This window comes from Rutilus rutilus, assembly GCF_951802725.1.
Source record: "Rutilus rutilus genome assembly, chromosome: 6".
Lineage (NCBI taxonomy): Eukaryota > Metazoa > Chordata > Actinopteri > Cypriniformes > Leuciscidae > Rutilus > Rutilus rutilus.
The window spans coordinates 34841141-34859573 of record NC_140214.1 but is presented as its reverse complement, the minus strand read 5'-3'; the positions used below and the strand labels follow the sequence as shown (position 1 = coordinate 34859573).

Genomic DNA, 18433 nt, shown 5'->3' with positions numbered 1-18433 from the left:
AACCTCATCGTGCTAATTCAGATTAGCACAGTTGGTTTTAAATTAATCTTGTTCATTTTAGTTCAGGATTTCATAATCCAGGTGTTAGTAATCTGTACTTAATCTGTGTTTCAGAAAGCCATGATTAACTATTCTAGATCCTACTCCTGGCTCAATTTAAACCCTGTGAGGTAAAGTGATAGTTCTTAATTTAACGCATAGCATAAGGAGGTTTGGACTCCTTAAAATGATTTAACGATACAGACTTGTTTAAAACTTGCTTGATGATACATTCGGTGTGGATCTCTTTCAGTCTTTCCATTTAAATTGCTTTCATTCGGAAGACTGTGGGAGATGATGGTGGTCTGTTTAAGTTGCACAACACAGTCCACTGTCCAGGCCTGCGCCTGAGATTTAGGGTAAGTGTTAATACAGTAGGTTAGGGTCGGTGGCTCTTTTGTGTGGAATTGATGGGATTTGGAAAACCCATATTACATGTAGTTGGAGGGAAGAGGTTGATAAATAAGAGGGATTTATGATGGTAGCGGAGCAAGAAGGCAAACTTTTTTTATTTGAAAAAACATACACCAAATAATATACTAAAAACTGCATTAATATTGATTTTAAGGGACCCATGCTTAAATGAATTATGGAATCTTGTCTTTGCCAATTAGTTAAATCCAGTCGTTTAATTTGTGAGGTTGAATGCTCCATCATCTGGTGTCAATAAAGCAGATGGCATTGCCTCATGGTTGCTAGGTAGATCCTCAATAATGCCATTTCACCCTTGTTTTTTTTTTAAAACCTGTGTCATGATCCAGCTGAACAGGCAGTTTAGCAAACAGAAACTTGGCAAAAGGTTCCAGTAGCCCACCTGTTGTTGCTACTGTGATCCTTGTGATTGAAAAGGTCCATTTTGTAGCAGCATTCAAGAGCTGTCATGTCAAGCATGTCAAGAGCTCCTTCCAGGTGTACCCAAGAGTGAGCTGGAACCAGCCCAACAGATCCCTATCTTACTAACATTTCGCTGCCAAAACAAAGATGTGTAAGTGGTGGATTATGATGCCAAGATTTGTGTTTCATCTTTGACTTCAGTGCTAACTGATTTTATTAATGTTTAATGACACGCCATTCTTTGTGTATCAATAATTGAAGACTTCAGATGCAAAAACTGTCTGACATGTTTTTTCTTTTAAATGAGCTGTTTTTTTTTTTGTTTTTTTTACTCCTGTCTGTGACATTTTTGAAAATAAGGCATTTCAATAACATATGACTAATAAACATTGCATTGCCATTAGAGTAAACTTATTGAATCTAAACAAAAGAGCCTGATAAAATGCTCATTAAAAAATAAAAAAACTTTTTTTACATCTGAAGTCTTCAATTGGTAGCTACTTCAATGCAGAACAGATTATCTGAGTTTTTTTACGAGTGTGGTACATGTTGCCTTCATTGCTCATCATTAAAAAACATTCAAACAAGAACCTTCTCTCCTCTGCTCTTGCCAAACCAAATCTCTCATCAAGATTTATGACTCCCAATGACTTATTTTGCTTTCTTATTAAATGTTTCATCTAGTAATTGCAAAATCTATCTAATAGAAAAAGAATGTACCTGCAATTGCTCACTGCCACTGAACTTGTGCCAGCCAGTATGTCCCCTCAGAAATTAATTAAATAAATAGTTAATTAAAGAAATGTCATGTCGGTTTTTGTGGACATGAGTAGATTTTTGACTCTACATGGGCAAGCAATAACCAAATAAAACATGAATAACAGGGAAAATATTAATATGCTGGTTGAGTATGCTCAATATCTTTCATCAGCTCAAGAGCTTTTGTCTGATATTAAAAAGCCAGTATAGAGATTATGTATAGTCTAAAGCAGAAAACCGGTACATTTATTCCATTTTAGAAGTATCACGATTATTACTGCCCATGCTAACAAAAAGCAAACGTAAATAATTAAGCCAGACTCTCTCTCTCTCTCTCTCTCTCTCTCTCTCTCTCTCTCTCTCTCTCTCCTGTTCTAAGTGAATGGGAGGGGCGCATAAATCCTCGGAGTGTATAAGAAGTGCCGTTCTCACAAGAAAGGATTTTACACAGCAACTTAGGACGAACGAAATGAGCTGCCCCAGAGCTGCTACAAAATGCTGGATGGACACCTTCTCCTTGGATGGTTATCATTTACCATTATAGTGCATCTGATCAGCTTGCCTGGACCGAGCACAGCTTACTTCGGGTAGGCAGAAGCTTTAAATGTTTTTTCAAGCTTCAGTTTTTTTTAATGAATAGACGAAAGATAGATGTGAAATGATGAATCAAAGATCATAAACAAAAAAGACAGCGCAATCTAGGGGAAAAGTTATGTAAACTTCTCTCCGTAACAACCTGTGGAGTTGCGATTTAGTGTGAGTATTGTTCTCATAACAACGTAATGTTTGCATGAAGTCTCCAGTTAATAACTTATTTATAAATTCATTAAATATGCCCCTATTTACAAATGTATTAAATACTGCACATCAGGACATTTTATACATTTCTTAGGCTAATTCAGTGACGGGCAGGTACAAGCCGGTCAGGTTCGTCTTTTTTTCATAGATGCTTGTAGAGGAATGAAACTAGACACGAGCAGTTCTACACAGCTGTTAACAATAAAGCTACGAAGATCTCTAACCTGGTGGCCAAAACGTCTGTTAAGATCGCAGATAATATTTCTTCATCCAGCATAAACACTCGTTTTGGCACTCATTTTACTCCCTCACTAAGTTTAATTAGCGCAAGTTCAAGAATGTGTGTTGAATTTACAGTTTTCCCAGTTCCCCCTATAAACATTCCCCTAGCATAATTTTAATTGAGGTAATTGTGATACAGTGGGAACGCCTTTGGAATGTATTCCTCAATGACGCGTTCATTTCTGCTTATTGATATTCTTCCATTACGCGCCTTTAGCGGTCACACCAGAACTTCATGTTTCGAGAAACATGTGTTTAACTTTTAATCATCGTCTGTGAGCCATTGTCACTTGCATCAACAAGTTTTAAACCAGGTTTGTAGGGTAAAAGTAGCGAGGTTGACTGCTATAATACGGACACAAAATGTAGGCTATTATAATGTAAATATAATCCAAAATGTATGGACATACTCCAAGGACAGGTGGGCGTTTAATATTGTCCTGGTGTTTTAACCCAGTCTGGCTGGAACTGTAGTGATGTACTAGGTTTTCACATTCAACAACTTCTCAACAGTTCAAGACATTGTATCATTATTTCTCTTGGCTCCATAGTGAAGAGTGATGGAAGATTATATGTAAAAAGGTGTGCTAAGGAGAGGATATTGTTAGGGCAAATCAAGGGCCAGGGCGGGAGTGGCTCCCTCAGGCCCCATTGAACATTATGAAGCAGTAAACCGGTTTGTTGGGCTGCAGTGGTTGTAGATTGGGTCTAAGCCTATTCTACCCCCTCTTAGGAAGTCAATAAATTTAATAAATGCTGGCCTGTGTTAGCATGGGTGGGATAGTACTTCATATAAAGATTTATAGTCTCCATTATTTGATCTGAAAGATTGTTACCAATTGCAATTAGCCTCTTAAGAATATTTCCCCTTGTTTTTTGGCACATTAAATGGAAAAAGATAAACTACAATGTCTGATAATGAGCAGATATGCAGTGTCAAGAGGCTTCGTCTAATAAATGCCTTGATATTTTTAGCATTCGATTTGTCATGCTTATGTGAGGCTAAATAGCCATTGTTTAAAAGTATTCACACTTTGCCAGTTTCAGCACTTTGTCTACTTTGACGGAAATTGCTTGTACTTCCATGTTATCAGGTCATGAAAACAAACTATAGGAAACTCATTAGTGATATATTTCGCTATGGCATTATGGTTGTTCTTTCTTATCTCACACAATGAGTGTTAATTTTTGAATGGTGATATGGGTGTCATTTTCCAGATAGCTAAGAACTCCACAGTCAGTGAGATACAGTCAATAAACAAACTTAAGTCTTTTCATCCTTGCCATTCGTGCCAGAGCCAGCATGAAATCATTATATTTTGACATGTTGTCACACTTGCTTCTTCTAAAGTGCAAATAAATACCTTCCATGAAGCACATGCCGCATCTTCTTGGCACTGATTTACTTAAGTAGAGGGTCAATGTTGCATACCCAATTTCCCCAGTGCGGTGGAGCATATGTGAAATCTAAACACAGTCTCTGTTTGACCTCGGTCTGCGTCTCTGAGGGTTGGGTGGGATTCCTTGCCTAGTTGAGCCGCTGCTGAAATTGTCATCCTGGCCACAAGAATGCAAAGACTTAGTTTGTTACCACCCGTCCCATCTAGCCTGTTGCGGCAGGTGCCCAATGTTTGTTTCTGCTGTATCTCGTTTAACAAAAATCCCAGGGAGACCAGGTTTGGATGGTTGGGGACAAAGTAGTGATAGAACATTGAATGTTCCTGAGAAACAAGGCAATACGAGGGCTGCACACGTTTTGTCTCGGTTTAGAGCTCACCTCAAACATCCTGAAGAAAGAAAGGGGAAGAGGTTACATGCTGGGAAAACATAAGGAAAATAAGCCCTGAATATCCATGGAATGAGATTCTTTTGTGCCTGGCTTTGACAAGTTTATGCAGATCTCCTGTGGAAGCCAGACTGGGGTACATGTGGGGAACTGCTGTCCCAAATGTGAACCTGAATCGAATTGAGGGAAGATATTTACGACTTTTGTGCGAGATGCTGGTTATTCCCACCTAAATTCTGATTCCAAGTATAAACCGAGGTGTAATCACGATGTACAAAGGGTCTACAATTTTTAAATATGTAGAGCCAAAAACGGTTGATTTTGTATTTGTATTGGATTTATTATGACGAATGAATTGTCTTCTGTGTTTGTTTTTTTGTCATTTAAGGTGCTGTTTACACCTGGTATTAAGATGTGTGTTGGTCTATCGGATCACAAGTGGGCGACGCTAAATACAGGTGTTAACAGGGTCTAAAACATTTTGAGCTTCCAGAGGTAGTTGAAAACGCTTGTTTGGTCTGTTAGATCGAAAAAAAAACATACATTTGCATAGACCCTCCCCTTGAAGAAATCAGGACAAAAGTGGTTGAAAGTGGACAAAAGAGATGGATTAAAACACCTGGTGTAAACGGTCATATGTCTGCCTTGTCTACTTGTGATCCAATTGAACAGAACGCATCTTAATACCAGGTGTAAACAAGCCCTAAAAAAAGACTGGTGAAATATACTTAGACCTATTAGCAAGAAACAATTCAATTGAATATCTTTATAGGTTGATAAGGTTAGATTTTCAGACACTTTTCTAGTAGATGATGTTTTTTTTTGCTTTAAATGCGGCTGTACTTTTGTTACTTACTGTACATGTTCCAAAGCCCTGCGTTAAAGATGTTGGCTGCAACAACATGCATGTGTATGTACATTATAACCCTGTAATGAGGGCTCAACAATTTGGTGTCGTTCCGTCTCCCAAAACCCAGACAGAACAATGTCAGAACAGGCCCAAGGTTTCTACTGTCTTTCTATAGGAAATACTGTGCTTCTAGCACTCAGCCTCTGGCCTCTTACATTTCTAGATATGCATCACTCGTCATGTAATTCATTTATTCTGATTTGGTTTAACTAATTAATGAGTCATGATTTGTCAGAACCTGCCCATCAATAGGTGTAGCAGTACTTGCAGTGCCTGATGTTTCCACCAGGGGGTACAGTCACTACTGTAAAAGTGCTCGGCTCTTCAGTCATCATCTGCTCCTTTATAAAACCTTAGCACAGTGGGAAATGAGTGGTAAAACAGATATGAGCACCGAGAGCTGTGTGAAGAGTATACAGGGAGAAGGTAAACAGAGCAGCAGTTTTATTCAAAGGTAGTTGTGGTCAGTTTGATCTGTTTGCAATGGCATTTTTTGGCCACAGCTCACAGGAAAGCCCCTATACAGAAGCAGTTTGCTGCATAAGGCTTCAGATTTAATCTCTTGACTAGACTTGTGCTTGGGAATGTTGATGAGAGCTGCTGCCTGTGCTGTGGTGGATCGCCTTTCAGTGCCAGAGAATAGCAGTGTCTGCAACTGAAGATCTTCACGTGACCACTTCCTTCAGCGGCTGTATACACGCACAGACAATTTACTGAATCAAAATTAAAATGCCATTGTTAACATTTCACTTAACAGACACATAATGTAAAGGCACAACCCCACAAAAGTGTGTATCATTGCTGGACAGCTTAACATAGTGTAACTTTTGTACTATAAACACACTTAAGATTACCAACATTTCTTTGGCTTTCATGACATTTCAAGTAACCACTTGAAAAACAGAAAATCCGTGTCTCTAAATTTCTACCGGTTTGTTTTTCCTCAATGGCTTTCTTGACAAGCTTTGAGAATGGCTTCTCCCGCAGGAGTCATCCCAACCCTGCCTTGATTATATGGTATTATTGCTCTGGGGAATGTCTTTAAATGTGTTTGGCTCACTTGCATCCAAACGGCTCAATATTCTGGTAGCATGGATCCAACCACAGCTTGGAGGTCTGCCTCAATTTTTTAAGAGAGGGCGGGTCCGTTCCTACCATCAGCTGTGTGCTTTGTAGATATGTAGACTGTTGTTGGAAATGCTGTGATGGGCATCGCAGACAGCAGCACAGACAGGCAAAACCGGAAAGCCAATATGGAATCTGAATAGCTTTTGGTGGTCACGGATTGATGAAATGACGTTAATTAGTGGCACTACCATGTCATGGGTTTTCCGTCTCCAACCACAGACTGTTTTCCTCCACAGAGGGCTTTGGGTGGACTGTGGGCCAAAATGATCAGTGACTACAGCCAAGATTAGATGACTAAAAAAACCATAAGATGACTGTAAAAACCCTGAGCTATGAACCATACATGCACATTTATTGCATGGACTGGGTGTTGCTCTCAAAACAGTAGGCAAGTCAAACCCAGAATGTACCTGATGGAGTTCATGCTTTTGCTGTTTCATTGTGCTTGCATCAAACTAGGAGTTTTTTATTTAAATTGCATTGCAATGCAGCAAAAAGTCAGGTTGGATGTATTTCTATAAAAAGACTTGTCTTTGTAAATTATGGTTTTATTGATGGCAGATTAATTGATATATCATATGAACGTAAAAAGTCATTTTCGTGTATAAATTGCACAATAAACACAATGCGTGCTATAGAGACGCTAATGAGATCTAATGAGAACGGGTTGAGTCACTGAACTGACTTGCATTTACTGACCTTTATCCTTACTCCATTTGTGTCAGTAAATACCTGGGTTCACAGTTGGGTTCACTAATGTCTCTGTCTCCAAGTCTGGTATATTCCTGACAAAATGTTTTTGACTTCGCAATTAAAGCATAGAGAGGAGATAGAGCGTTTGCTATTGCCGGCCCTAGGCTGTGGAACAGCCTTCTGGCGTTTATCAATCGGCACAGGCTTTAAAGGGATAGTTCACTTTAAAATGACAATTCTGTCATCATATACTCACCCTCAAGTTGTTTTAAACCTGTATGAATTTCTTTCTTCTGCTGAACACAAAGGAAGATATTTTGAAGAATGTCAGTAACCAAACAGTTAACTGGTCCCATTGACTTCCATAGTAGAAAAAACAAACAAAAAAATACATCATCTCTTAAAACCAATTTTTTTCCGTTGGCTTTCAATTCACTGTGAGCTTCTGTCAAGAATGTGTGGTTTACCCTGTGTTTCTTTGTTTTTTGTTTTGTTCAGCTCTTTGGTCAGCTGTGTTTGCTGTTTTTAAATGTGCTATATAAATAAAACAAACTTGAATTAATATTTCATGTCGATATACAATGGATACGATTTAAACTAAGCGTGGTATTGATATCTTTGTTAGACTGCTGACTCCATAGAACAGTGGTAAGGAAAACTAACGTTACCGCGCTCTGAGAGCCCTCTAGTGGTCTGGAGAATTTCCGTTGTGTTTTGGCTTGATTCTGTTTTGTTGTGAACTTATGTTTGCTTTTTAAATTTTGTTGTGTTGTGCTCTACTGGGCCACCGTATATGGCAGCCCATAGAACCATATGGTAAAAAGTTGTGAAATTTGGCACACAGATAGAGGACACTCTGAACAATAAACACAGCAGATTTGGACTCTACCTTAATCCCTCAAGCACCACCAACTGTCCAAATTTACACTAATGTTTATGTTAAAACCTAACGTTAGGTTAATAATGACCCATAAGGGCTTCAAACTAAATTACATATGTTTTTAATGATTCCTTGGATCAAGATGATTGGTGCAATCCAAGGAATCAGAAAAAAAATATGTCATGTCTATGACGTTATGAATTTTTTTCCGCCATTTTGAATTTTCTGAAAAACCTACATTTTCAAACTCCTTCTAGACCGTGGCACTGACTTTCACAAAATTGAACCAGATAATCTTTAGAGCATGCCAACAAAAAGTTATGGAATTCAAGTTGATTAGTCAAACCATTCTTGAATAACGCGTGAACAAATTGTGAAAGAGCATGCCAAAATTTACATTTTGAAGGGCCTTACACACCGGGACGAATATCGGCGCGCGTTATTCAAACGATTGTCAAACGTTCGTGGGAAAAAGTTACAAGCCTATGTACATGAAAGACAATTAAGTAAAATGAAACTCACCATCAAGGCCCATTTGCTCTGCAATACCACTCCATAACAGTTCTCTTTTATCAAGATTTTTGTAGTCGCGTTTGTCATATAGTTCTTTATGTTCCGACACCAACGAGGCCAGCAGCTCTACATTCATCTTGCCTTGCATCTTCCTCGTCTTATTTCTTCCCAGCAGTGTAGACGCTATCTTCTTCGCCTGTATGTGTGCTCGGCAAGACCGTTTTGTGTTTGAGCGCCCCCAAGTTGTGTTTTACTGTAACTTCAGAAGCTCCAGACACGTGAGCAAAAGCTCCAATCTCATTGGTCGGATAGTTTTTGACGCGGCGCGTCAAACCAAAAAAACGAACCCGAGGCGTTTTTTTTAAAATGACGCTTTTACGCGTGGCGTTTTTCGCGTCGGTGTGCACACTCACATTGGCGCCCTTTGTTTAGTCACGAGGCGTTAAACGTCGGCGAATATCGCGCGCGAAATTCGTCCCGGTGTGAACAGGCCTTGAGGTTACCTGAGGATTACCTAAGGATACCTACTAGTGGTCAGGAGATATGAAAAATGCCTTTTTTTCACAATTTCAAAATTGGTCTCTTTAGATTTGGCACAGCATGCCAAGTCAAATGATACCAAATTGTCAGCCATTGTGGGCGTCGCCCATTTTTTATTTTGTCGTAAAATGCTGTATTTTATGAAAGCATTAGTGTATCATTACAAACCTTGGTGTCATTGGCACCACGCCTTGAGGGTAGTGAAAAAGTTGAGACTGCGCCACTTTGTGGTCAAATTATAATGAAATTTCAAAAATGCTAATAACTTTCAATTACTTTTGTCTAGTTTAATGAAACTTGTGTTGATTGATCCATTGAGTCATACTGAGAACAATGATACCAATTACGTCACATTTGGTTGAAATTGCTGTCTGCCATTTTGAATTACTTTTCAAACCTACTTTTCAAACTCCTAGTCAGTTGTTCTGATTTTCACCAACGTTGGCTCATATCATCTTCAAACCATGCCTTAAAGTTATTTGAAAATTTTTGATGGACCATTCTTGAATAATGCATCAACAAAATTGTTGGCATGATGCCAAACTGAGGCACTGTCCACATGAACACGGGTATTTTCAAAACCGCAGCGGTTTGGCCAATCGTTCACATGCTCACCTCACACTGACCACACAACATCAATTTGGAAATAGCACCACCTATTGGTCAAAAGTGATAAGCAATTAGTATCAAAATAGTGTTTGTATTTGAGATTTTTTTTCAGCCATTTTGCCTAATAATCTAAAAATGTCTTTACTCATTATTGCAGTTGAGTCTATGGCAGCCCATAGAACCATGTGCAGGCTTGTTTCAACAGCAAGCACTCCTGTGCACGAAGCATAGTAGAGCATGCTGAAAACACACTGGTGCTCCACTGGCAAGCCATGCCTTTGTGCCTGAGGTTGTTGTGTGCTGCGCTGTGCTTCACAATCCCACTCTTCTCAATGGGGACAACGTTGAGCCAGAGGATGATGAAGACCATGATGATGGCCCCCCTGAACCCCACAATCTTGAAGCAAGAGTGGAAGAACATGTGCGGGACAATCTGGCTGCCGCTGTGTCTGCTCCAAACATTTGTGTGCCTGCTCTACCTGTAAAACATTTAAACTTTTTTAAAATCAGGTCAGCATTCCGTTTCTTGCCATATTTTATTTCACATTTGTACAATTACATGCTCATTTTTTGTTGTAGCTTTATCACTTTTGTGGTAGTGGGCTAAACCACTGAACTGATTAGCAGAAGGTTTCTGGTTCGGTCTCCACAGCCGCCACCACCAGTGTGTCCTTGAGCAAGGCACTTTACTCCTGGTTGCTCCAGTGGGATATTCCCTGTAATAAGTGCGCTGTAAGTCGCTTTGGATAAAAGCATCTGCCAAATGCATCAATGTAAATGTTATTTTTGTAATTCACACAAATGCTCAATAAAGCTGATTATTTCTTAAAGTTTATTTTGTCAAGGTACTACTATCATATAAATGCATACATACATTTCATACAATTTCTATTTGGGGGACTTAAAGGTTTAGTTCACCCAAATATATAAATTCAGTCATTATTTACTCGCCTTGTTGCGTTGTTCAATCTTTTTTCTTTTTCTGAACACAAAAGTTGATTTTGGTCAAGTGTGTCCTGCTGGTTTCTGTTCATACAATATTAGTCAATGGAGCCTGACTTCCAGAAGCTTCATGACAATTTTGATGATGCTTTTGATGCTTCTGAAAGTCAGGATCCATTGTATGAACAGAAACCAGCAGAACAAACTTGACCAAAATCTTTTGGTCTTTTTCTAGAAGCTCTCGCTAGCTCTGAGCTCACTGAGGATGAAGAGACCACAACATCCGGGCCAGATGAGGCAATAAGGACAGGTGGAGTGATTGAGGGTCTCGTCCATGGCACTATACCATTTCTAGGATGCTGCTGTGGGCTCCCCATCCTCAGTGCTCACATCAGTCTGTGGACATTTCAGATCCTACAAAAATGCACAAACATTAAACAAAAGCACTATCAGTTGACTTCTGTATTAGAAGTAACAAAATGATCTTACTGTTTCAGGTTTTCTCTTTTTTTCTGCTCCACTACAAAAGCTCTGCAGCAAATGCACAGAAATCAACAATCAGAAAACTGCTGTAATAACTCTGTTTGAAATTACAATAATTAAAATAAACTACAACTTTAGATTTAAATAGATTTTTATTCATTTCTGTAGTATACTCACTCATTCAAACAAGATTCACGTTACCTTTGTGATTTATGAGCTCAATACTACATTTATTTTATTTAGCTACTTTATGTAGATTTTTTTTTTTTACATTACTTACATTCATCTAATGTAAGCAGTGTTGAAAACATACATCACTCAGATGTCTATTTCATGTTGTCATGTTGTCGAGATTTATCGAAGATTTTCCTGTCAGATGTTAAATAAACCATATACATCTTAAAGACACTTAATAAATGTCTATGTAAATCCACTTTGGAGACGTACGTGTGCTTACTGAAGCTCCGCTGTTAGCTATTCATAATAAAAGTGTTTTAACAGCAAAATCACAAATATACTGTCTAGCGTCTTAACACCTTCAACAATTCAACAGTTTACTCCTTGGTAATTCAATAAAAGCGATTGTAATACAAGGAACCACGTTTTTGGTTTCTAATACTCACATTTGAAAGCACCCGCATCGCTGTTCTCCTCCATGTTCGATAATGACGTACAGTGGGTACGGAAAGTATTCAGACCCCCTTACATTTTTCACTCTTTGTTATATTGCAGCCATTTGCTAAAATCATTTAAGTTCATTTTTTTTCCTCATTATTGTACACACAGCACCCCACGTTGACAGAAAAACACAGAATTGTTGACATTTTTGCACATTTATTAAAAAAGAAAAACTGAAATATCACATGGTCCTAAGTATTCAGACCCTTTGCTGTGACACTCATATATTTAACTCAGGTGCTGTCCATTTCTTGAGATGGTTCTACACCTTCATTTGAGTCCAGCTGTGTTTGATTATACTGATTGGACTTGATTAGGAAAGCCACACACCTGTCTATATAAGACCTTACAGCTCACAGTGCATGTCAGAGCAAATGAGAATCATGAGGTCAAAGGAACTGCCTGAAGAGCTCAGAGACAGAATTGTGGCAAGGCACAGATCTGGCCAAGGTTACAAAAAAAATTCTGCTGCACTTAAGGTTCCTAAGAGCACAGTGGCCTCCATAATCCTTAAATGGAAGACGTTTTGGACGACCAGAACCCTTCCTAGAGCTGGCCGTCCGGCCAAACTGAGCTATCGGGGGAGAAGAGCCTTGGTGAGAGAGGTAAAGAAGAACCCAAAGATCACTGTGGCTGAGCTCCAGAGATGCAGTCGGGAGATGGGAGAAAGTTGTAGTAAGTCAACCATCACTGCACATGAAACACATGAAAGCACACCTGAAGGACTCCAAGATGGTGATAAATAAGATTCTCTGGTCTGAAGATAGAACTTTTTGGCCTTAATTCTAAGCGGTATGTGTGGAGAAAACCAGCCACTGCTCATCACCTGTCCAATACAGTCTCAACAGTGAAGCATGGTGGTGGCAGCATCATGCTGTGGGGGTGTTTTTCAGCTGCAGGGACAGGACGACTGGTTGCAATCGAGGGAAAGATGAATGCGGCCAAGTACAGGGATATCCTGGACGAAAACCTTCTCCAGAGTGCTCTGGACCTCAGACTGGGCCGAAGGTTCACCTTCCAACAAGACAATGACCCTAAGCACACAGTTAAAATAACGAAGGAGTGGCTTCACAACAACTCCGTGACTGTTCTTGAATGGCCCAGCCAGAGCCCTGACTTAAACCCAATTGAGCATCTCTGGAGAGACCTGAAAATGGCTGTCCACCAACGTTTACCATCCAACCTGACAGAACTGGAGAGGATCTGCAAGGAGGAATGGCAGAGGATACCCAAATCCAGGTGTGAAAAACTTGTTGCATCTTTCCCAAAAAGACTCATGGCTGTATTAGATCAAAAGGGTGCTTCTACTAAATACTGAGCAAAGGGTCTGAATACTTAGGACCATGTGATATTTCAGTTTTTCTTTTTTAATAAATGTGCAAAAATGTCAACAATTCTGTGTTTTCTGTCAATATGGGGTCCTGTGTGTACAATAACGAGGAAAAAAAAAAACTTAAATGATTTTAGCAAATGGCTGCAATATACCAAAGAGTGAAAAATTTAAGGGGGTCTGAATACTTTTCGTACCCACTGTATCCTCTTCCGTGGCCTTGTGTGAAGGCTGGGATAGAAAAGTATCCATCGATGTGCGCTTCAGAACTTAAAGAGCTCCCTCTTTTCGTTTTCTTTATTGCTGCATTAAAAATTAAATGGTTAAACCTCTATTTTCATGCAGGCGCAGTGAGGGAAAAAAACAATTGAGTTTAGGTCAATCAGTTCGTAGCTCTGTTTCAACTGTTCATCCGACCATCCGATGACCGGGCGGGAGAGGTTTATTGCCTCTTGTTTCCCCCTGTACACTGCACCGCAAATGACGCACAACAAAACTGAAAATTGGCCCGGCTCAAAAAAGAGTCGCATGAGTCAGAATTTTGCTCAAAATCGGACGAAAATTGCACAGTGTATGCCCAGCCTTAGTGCAGAGGTGCCAAATCCTGTTCCTGGAGATGTAGCTACCTGCAGAGTTTCAATTCAACTCTTTCAATTCAGTGCAGCTTACCGATTTGAGTGATCCTCATCATGCCTTTCGGCCTCATGCTGCTTGCAGCTATATATACACGAAGGTGCCAAACTTATTCTTTTTCTGCTGTATAAAGCTCTGGCCAGCCAAAACCATTCATCCGAGAAACACCTAATTTGACAGGATGGTCTCAAATACACCCCACTTCTCACTTGTACACACACCTGGATCTGACCATAGGTGGCACTATAATAAGTACTTTTACGTTGCTGCTTGTATGTCTGCAAATATACTGGCTAGAATCAAACATATTTTTCCTCTGATGAACACAGTTGAACAAGTTGAACAAAATGTGTGTATCTCTGTTTGGTTTTTTTTTGCCATGGATACAATTATTATAAATACAATTTTCAGTATACTGATTATATTGTTTTCATTAACTTACTACAAGTCTAGTGATGCACCGATTCCGAATGTGATAATAGGAAATTACAGTAACAGAGATTGTTTTGGCTTTACAGCAGCTCTAGAATAAAGTTGTTGTCCAGCTAAAGTTAGTTTTGATTGATTCACTTCTGTTGCAAAGATCATTAGTTATTAACTTAGGGGGCGCTTACACGACACCATTCTAACAGAAAGTCATAATACAGATTTGTCACTTCCGTGTATCCATGCGAACCGGAATCATTTTGACAACGTTTTATCTGTACAGAGGTAAAGGGAAGGGAAGGAAGTCTTCACAGGAAGAGACTAGTTGATACTTCAAGACTGCGTTGTCGTCGTTCTACACGTGTGTTGTTCGCACAACTTCATGAATTAACTCAGTGATATTATTCTGAAGCTTCTGTTCTTCAAATCACTAAACTGTCAACACAACTCGCTGCGCAGTCTCTGCTCCATGTCTTCATCCAGACGGCACGAAGAACGCGACGCACCATAGGCAAACCTGGTCTTGTGCCGAATTTCGACTGCCTGCCAAATTATTACCCCCCTCGTTGAAGTCGCTACTTGATTGCCTAATCCTAACCCCTCCCCCACAAATAATCTGAAACCTACCAATACTAGGGGCGGTAATAATTTGGCAGGGGGCAGAATTCGGCACTGCACCGACATTATGATGTTCATCACGGCACCAAATAATATCCAGTATGTCCATATAAAGATTATTTTGAATTTGAAGCGAGTAGATTAAATCAATAGCCGGTAACATGCATACTGTATGCAAATCTGAGTGTGGTATAACCATACTTATTAGCGAATAATCAAAATAATGAAAATTGCATGTAAACTGGAGTAAAGAGTTCTTATTGTGTTCTGTAAACATCTTACTGTGATTAAGACGTAGTGAGTGCGTTTACATGCACGTTCTAAACCCAATTTAAAGCTTAAAGCTGCAGTCTGCAAGTCTGGCAGATTGAGGGGACTTAGCCCAAATTGTTTATGTTTACAACTCTCATGCCCCTCCCCCACTACCACCAAGCACCCTCCCATCGAGTTCGTGCTCGTCAGTGCGTGTGCACCAGATTTTCTGTGAACGCACCCGTCTCTTCAGCATCGAAGCATCATTTTCTTTTCCTTGGTTGTTTTGGACCTCCTAACTCTGGTTGTTAACCGAGGAATTGGAAGCTTGTTAGTAGATTTACTCTCCACCATCACGCTTCGTACAATCCAACACACCTGCGAACTTCAGGGCGTATGCATGTGATATTGTAACGTGCGCGAGAGGGGAGGGAGGATCTGTGGCGTGTGCACAAACTGTGATTGACAGTCAGATCAAATCACAGATCACAGCCCTGCGCTGATTGGACCAGAAGAACCGGTAGCGGTGGATTTTTGCAAAACAAATAACAGGCTCCATGTAGGTAGAAGCGCTGGGTTTTTTCTAAAACCGGCTAATTTATGTTGTTCTGTCGGAGCATAGTGTTGGTTTCAAACGCGTTAACCCGTTTTCCTTTATCGGAGTAAGGTCATCAATGGCTTAAGCAGAAACCAATCATCACAGCTAGATTTTTGCCCCTTAAGCTGATTTCTGTTGCTTATTGAAGTGGACTTTTGTGATATGTGACAAAAATGCATCCTTAGTGTGGATTTAAGCGCATCCAGACAGAGAGGTTTTTGCAGTAAGGGAGGAGGAAATATATCGCAAACTCAGACTCTTTCTTGAACCAAAAAATTATAAGTGTTCTCATCACGTGCAGCAGCAGAAGAAGTGGTAAGGTCAAAATGCTGCATCTGTAACTGCATGAGAGTATAATAAATTAGCCGTAAATTTCCCGCTGACATGTTGCAGTCTTCTTCGCTTTTTAATGCTTTATTTACCATCACAACCGACACAATGAAATACTCGGGAGTCAGATACGCAAATTATTTAGTTTTGACATGGATTTATTAATAAAGTCTTGTAAACATGGCTAACTTGCATTGTTGGTTTATTGGTTTTCATGTAAACCCAGACAACAGGTTATTTCAATAAGCAGATTTTTGTGAACTATCAGCATACTGGTGTGCATGTAAACATGCTCAGTATTATTTGTCTATTTTAATATAGTACATAGCATAATGCTTCCATAAAGAGATACTTATAGACTTTATTTTATTTGAAAAGAGACATGGACATTTTATAACTGTATCATCTACACAAGCCATTTGTGCTTGGACCCAGATTATTTTAATTATAGTTTCGGTAACAAAACATTTAAGCAATACAACTGCTTCCTTTATAGGCATCAGTTGTGAAAAAGGAAAGATAAATATACATAAAAAAATATAAATAACTAACTAATAAAGCTTAAGATTTATAGCTTGCATTTTAAGATTAATTGGTTCTGTAAAATTCATTTTGGTCTTTGGTTCCTCTAGGAACAAGCTGCAGTACTTGTAGATGTAATACTTTACAAGAGTCTCTAATATGTAGGAAAAGCTATATAATTTATGTCAGCAGCAAATATAAATAACTGTAACTAATTTAGGTGGTATTTTAAGATTAATTGGTTTTGTAAAAGGCATTTTGGTCTTCTATTTGAAATGAAGATGATCAATGTATCAGTGTACCCATAGAATCAGTGTCATGGATGCTGTGTCATTATATTGTCATGCAGCTTACAATAAAACCATAAATGCTATGTTACTGACCCCCACAGTTAAAGCATGTTAGGATTCCAATCTTCTCAAGTCCATTTTTATGCCTTTATGGTCAGGACAAACACATCATTAAGGTCTATGTTTGCATGCTTTTAGAAAGGGCTTTTAGTGGAAGCCCAAATGAGAGAGTGTAGCAGCTCTCGTACCTGTCACTGGGTGCTGGTGTTCTCAGTGCCATGGTGTGAGGTCGATAGGTAGTCATGTGGAGCTCTGTGGCGCACCCATGCTGTGCCAGTCACACAGTCACCATCGCTGAGCAGCTGACCTGTGTCGAGCCCCGCGATTAAACCTCTTACTAATGCAAACCACACGCACGCTACTGTATGCACCAACTTACTGTGTGTGTGTCCTACTCTACATTTATAGTTAAATTATTTTCTAAGAAATTGTGGCTTGGAAATATTGTTTCTCATAGACACCAGTGAGATTACTTGTGGAGTCTGAACTGCTTCTCAAGTTAGTCTCCATATAAAACAGTTCACAACAATGCAGTTCACAACAATGTGAAAAACTATGCCTAAATTTGTAGTTACCGTATTTTCCGGTATATAAACGTCACTGAATTCAATTTGAGTCAAGTAATTTCTCATCAAATTCGTCCAAGACCAAATCATCTCAGCAATGTTGTCCACAATTATATTACACTAGCTTGCCAAAGGAAAGCATCACTATTAATTTTCCTCAAACTTGGATCCATCCATTCTCCAATCCACTTTGTCCTGGTTGCGGGGATGCTGGAGCCTATCCCAACGTCTCAGGCCACAGATGGACCTTTCTAATAGACTAGAATTTCATTGAAACATGGGGGTGGGCTCTTTTGACTGCAGACAGTGAGCAACTACCAGAAACCAGCCAGGGCACCTGGCAACCACTGAGCTTTGAACTAAAACAAACACCATGTGCATTATCTTCAGAAAATGTAAAAATCCATCTATTCTTGTGCACCTATTTTTTAATTTGTGTATTTCAAACAAAGTTTTAGAGAAACATCAATGACAAAGTTGATACTTGATTAAAACATAACTGAAAAATCCTCTGAGAAATTATTTTCCTTTGGTATGTGCTTGGTATTGTCCATTAACTTTTCCTTTGGATATTACACCTGGTTACAGCTGTAGTAGACTGGCAACTCTGTTAATGATTTTAAGTACATTCTCATGTGACCTTGCCAAACAAAATATTAGTGCCGAGTAAATAATCATCTCATCCTCATCCATCTGGCCCCACTAGCACATGGAAAACATGTGCTTTTCTTTGCAAAATGTTCAAACAATCTCGAATGTCTATCCGTGTCCAACTGATTTTTAGCCATCCTGTGTTTGTACTTATCTGCAGTTTGTACTTCCCTGTAGATTTTGGTGTGTTCTTAAGTGACTAGAACAGACAAATTTACAGCCTTATATTTCTCAACCTCTTGGCCGTTTTGCCAGTTGACTGGTGTTGGGAACGAGAACAAGT

The 18433-nt window shown here is 39.3% G+C and overlaps 1 protein-coding gene across 3 annotated transcripts in view; it reads left to right on the top strand.

Moving 5' to 3' along the window:
* Positions 1-2077: 2077 nt before the first annotated feature.
* The window catches only part of wnt9a (wingless-type MMTV integration site family, member 9A), a 50529-nt gene continuing 34173 nt past the window's right edge, over positions 2078-18433 (top strand). The window contains exon 1 of one of the 3 annotated variants that reach the window (XM_084411544.1): positions 2078-2219. In XM_084411544.1, coding sequence (XP_084267670.1) covers positions 2128-2219 — 92 coding nt within the window. In that variant the 5' untranslated portion in view covers positions 2078-2127. Of the gene's footprint in view, positions 2220-2244; positions 2389-18433 lie in introns of those variants that run through there. The other 2 variants (XM_084411545.1, XM_084411546.1) reach the window with 2 other exon arrangements.